This window comes from Aureococcus anophagefferens (assembly GCF_000186865.1).
Source record: "Aureococcus anophagefferens unplaced genomic scaffold AURANscaffold_239, whole genome shotgun sequence".
NCBI classification, from domain to species: Eukaryota; class Pelagophyceae; order Pelagomonadales; family Pelagomonadaceae; genus Aureococcus; species Aureococcus anophagefferens.
The window spans coordinates 1,766-4,483 of record NW_008705774.1 but is presented as its reverse complement, the minus strand read 5'-3'; the positions used below and the strand labels follow the sequence as shown (position 1 = coordinate 4,483).

Genomic DNA, 2,718 nt, shown 5'->3' with positions numbered 1-2,718 from the left:
GTGTTATGCGGGTGGTATGCGGGTGGTATGCGGGTGGTATGCGGGTGGTATGCTGGTGGTATGCGGGTGGTATGCGGGTGGTATGCGTCTGCTATGCCGGTGGTATGCGTCTGCTATGCCGGTGGTATGCGGCTGCTATGCTGGTGGTATGCGCCTGCTATGCTGGTGGTATGCTGGTGGGCTGCTATGCTGGTCTTATGCGCCTGCTATGCTGGTGGTATGCGGCTGCTATGCTGGTCTTATGCGCCTGCTATGCTGGTGGTATGCGCCTGCTATGCGCCTGCTATGCGCCTGCTATGCGCCTGCTATGCGCCCGCTATGCGCCCGCTATGCGCCCGCTATGCGTCTGCTATGCGGCTGCTATGCGGCTGCTATGCTGGTGTATGCCGTGGCTGGTGTATGCCTGGTGGTCGGCCCCCTCTGCCGCAGCCGCGGCGCCCACGCCGCGCCCACTTTGGCACCAGGGGAGAGGCGCCCGCTCGCCGCGCCCGCCGTCGAGGCCCCAGCCCGTCCCCCCGGCCGATGCCGCGCAAGGTCAGCCACAAGAAGAAGGCGGCGGCGTCGGCGTCGGCGCCGCCGGCCGCGGAGAAGAAGGAGGAGAAGGAGGAGAAGGAGGAGGACCGGCCCGACGAGCACCCCTTCAAGGTCGGGTCCTGGCTCGTCGTCACGTGGCAGCCCGACGCCTCCGAGCGGCTCTGCACGATCATCGAGCGCGCCAAGGTCGAGGACGCGGAGCGCATCACGCCGAACACGATCAAGGCGTCGAAGGCGGACCTCGACGCGCGCGACGACGGCCTCTGGCGCTACTACGTCCACTACGCGGACTTCAACCGGCGCATGGACGAGTGGGTCAAGCCGGAGCGCGTCGCCCTGAAGCCGTCCGCCGCGGGCGCGCTCGCCAAGGCCGAGGGGAAGGACCAGCCGCACCACGGCGGCGGCCACGGCGCCGCGCCGCGCGACGACGACGGCGGCGGCGGCGGCGCGGAGGCGCCGGGCGACGCCGACGCGCCCCACGTCTTCGCCGGCGGCTCCGGCGCCCTGGCCTTCGGCCCCGCGCGGAAGCGGCGCAAGGCGCCGGACCCCGGCGCGCCGACGTCCGTCGACGACATGGAGCGCGCCGCCGCGCCGGAATCGCGCCTTCGAACCGACGCCGACGCGCGCGCGCTCGGACGCCTCGTCGCGAGCGCTTCGACCGCGCCTCGAGACCTCGAGGAGCGCCCTCGATCCGTCCGACCGTCGCTCGAAGCGTCGATTCGACCCGAGCGCGGGCGTTTCGGAGCTCGGCCGCGCCGCGCCGCGCCACGGCCGATTTCGGCGCAGGCACGACGAGCACGAGGGCCTCGACGAGGCGTCGCTCCGGGAGCACGAGGAGGTCACCAAGGTCAAGAACGTCGGCGTCGTCGAGCTCGGCCGCCACGCGATCGAGACGTGGTACTTCAGCCCCTACCCGAAGGAGTTCTACCCGGGCGGCTACGTCGACGCGCTCTACGTCTGCGAGCACACCTTCGCCTTCTACCGGTCGCGGCGCGAGCTGCGGCGCGCGTCGGCCCGCCTGGGCGCGCGGCGGCCGCCGGGCGACGAGATCTACCGGAGCGGCGAGGTCGCCATGTTCGAGGTCGACGGCGCGACCCCGGCGTCCCGCGCGCGGCTCGACGTCGCCTCGACGCGAGCGCGGCGCGATCGACCGCCGCGCGGCGCCCCCCCCTCCGCCGAGGACGCGCCGCGCGCGCGCCGACGTTTCTCGGAGCGGCGCGCGACCGGGCGCGCGCGCGTCCGACGGCGGCGCGATCCCGCGCGCGCGCCAGGCGCGGACCACGGCGAGTACTGCCAGAACCTCTGCTACTTCGCCAAGCTCTTCCTGGACCACAAGACGCTCTACTACGACGTCGACCCCTTCCTCTTCTACGTGCTCTGCGAGCTCGACGACCGCGGCTACCACCCCGTCGGCTTCTACTCCAAGGAGAAGTACTCGGAGGTCGGCTACAACCTGGCCTGCATCCTCGCCTTCCCGCCCTACCAGCGCAAGGGCTACGGCCGCTTCCTCATCGCCTTCTCCTACGCGCTGAGCGTCAAGGAGAAGAAGGTCGGCGCGCCCGAGAAGCCCCTGTCGGACCTGGGCCACATCGCGTACCGGAGCTACTGGGCCGCGACGCTCCTGGGGGCCCTGTCGAAGCTGCCGGCCGACGCGCCCCAGATCTCCGTCATGGAGCTGTCCAAGGCGACGTCCATCATGGCCGACGACGTCGCGGCGACGCTCCAGTACCTCGGCGTCGTGCGCACGGTCGGCGGCGTGCCCGTCGTCTGGTGCCCGCCGGACGTGCTCAAGGCGCTCATCGCCAAGCACCCGGAGAAGCCCCCCTTCGTCCACGTCGACGACCTCCACTGGACGCCCTTCTACACGGACGTCAAGAAGGACAAGTTCTCCATCCGCGCGAAGCGCCCGACGGCCGAGGGCGGCCTCGTCGACTCCTACGCGTAACGGACGCGCTCCGAGCGTGCTTAGGGGGGCTCCGAGCCTAGAGCGCCGCGGGGGCCGCGGGGTCGGGGGAGAAGACCCAGGGCGGCGACGCGGGCGTCCGCGGCGTCGCGGCCTGGGCCGGCGACGCCGCGGTCGCCGCGGGCGGCGGCGACGGCGCCGCGGGCGGCGGCGGCGGGGCCGGCGGCCGCGGCGGCGGCGCGCGCGCCGCGCGGCGGCCGCCGCGCGCGGCGGCCGCGAGG

At 72.8% G+C, this 2,718-nt stretch overlaps 1 protein-coding gene across 1 annotated transcript; it reads left to right on the top strand.

The window, feature by feature from the left end:
- Positions 1 to 522: 522 nt before the first annotated feature.
- On the top strand, positions 523 to 2,479 carry HAT2 (hypothetical protein; the record flags this gene model as incomplete). The annotated part of the gene is made up of 3 exons (XM_009044308.1): positions 523 to 878; positions 1,213 to 1,654; positions 1,823 to 2,479. 3 exons carry the CDS (start codon positions 523 to 525, stop codon positions 2,477 to 2,479), a joined length of 1,455 nt encoding a protein of 484 aa, XP_009042556.1.
- Between the last annotated feature and the right edge of the window lie 239 nt (positions 2,480 to 2,718).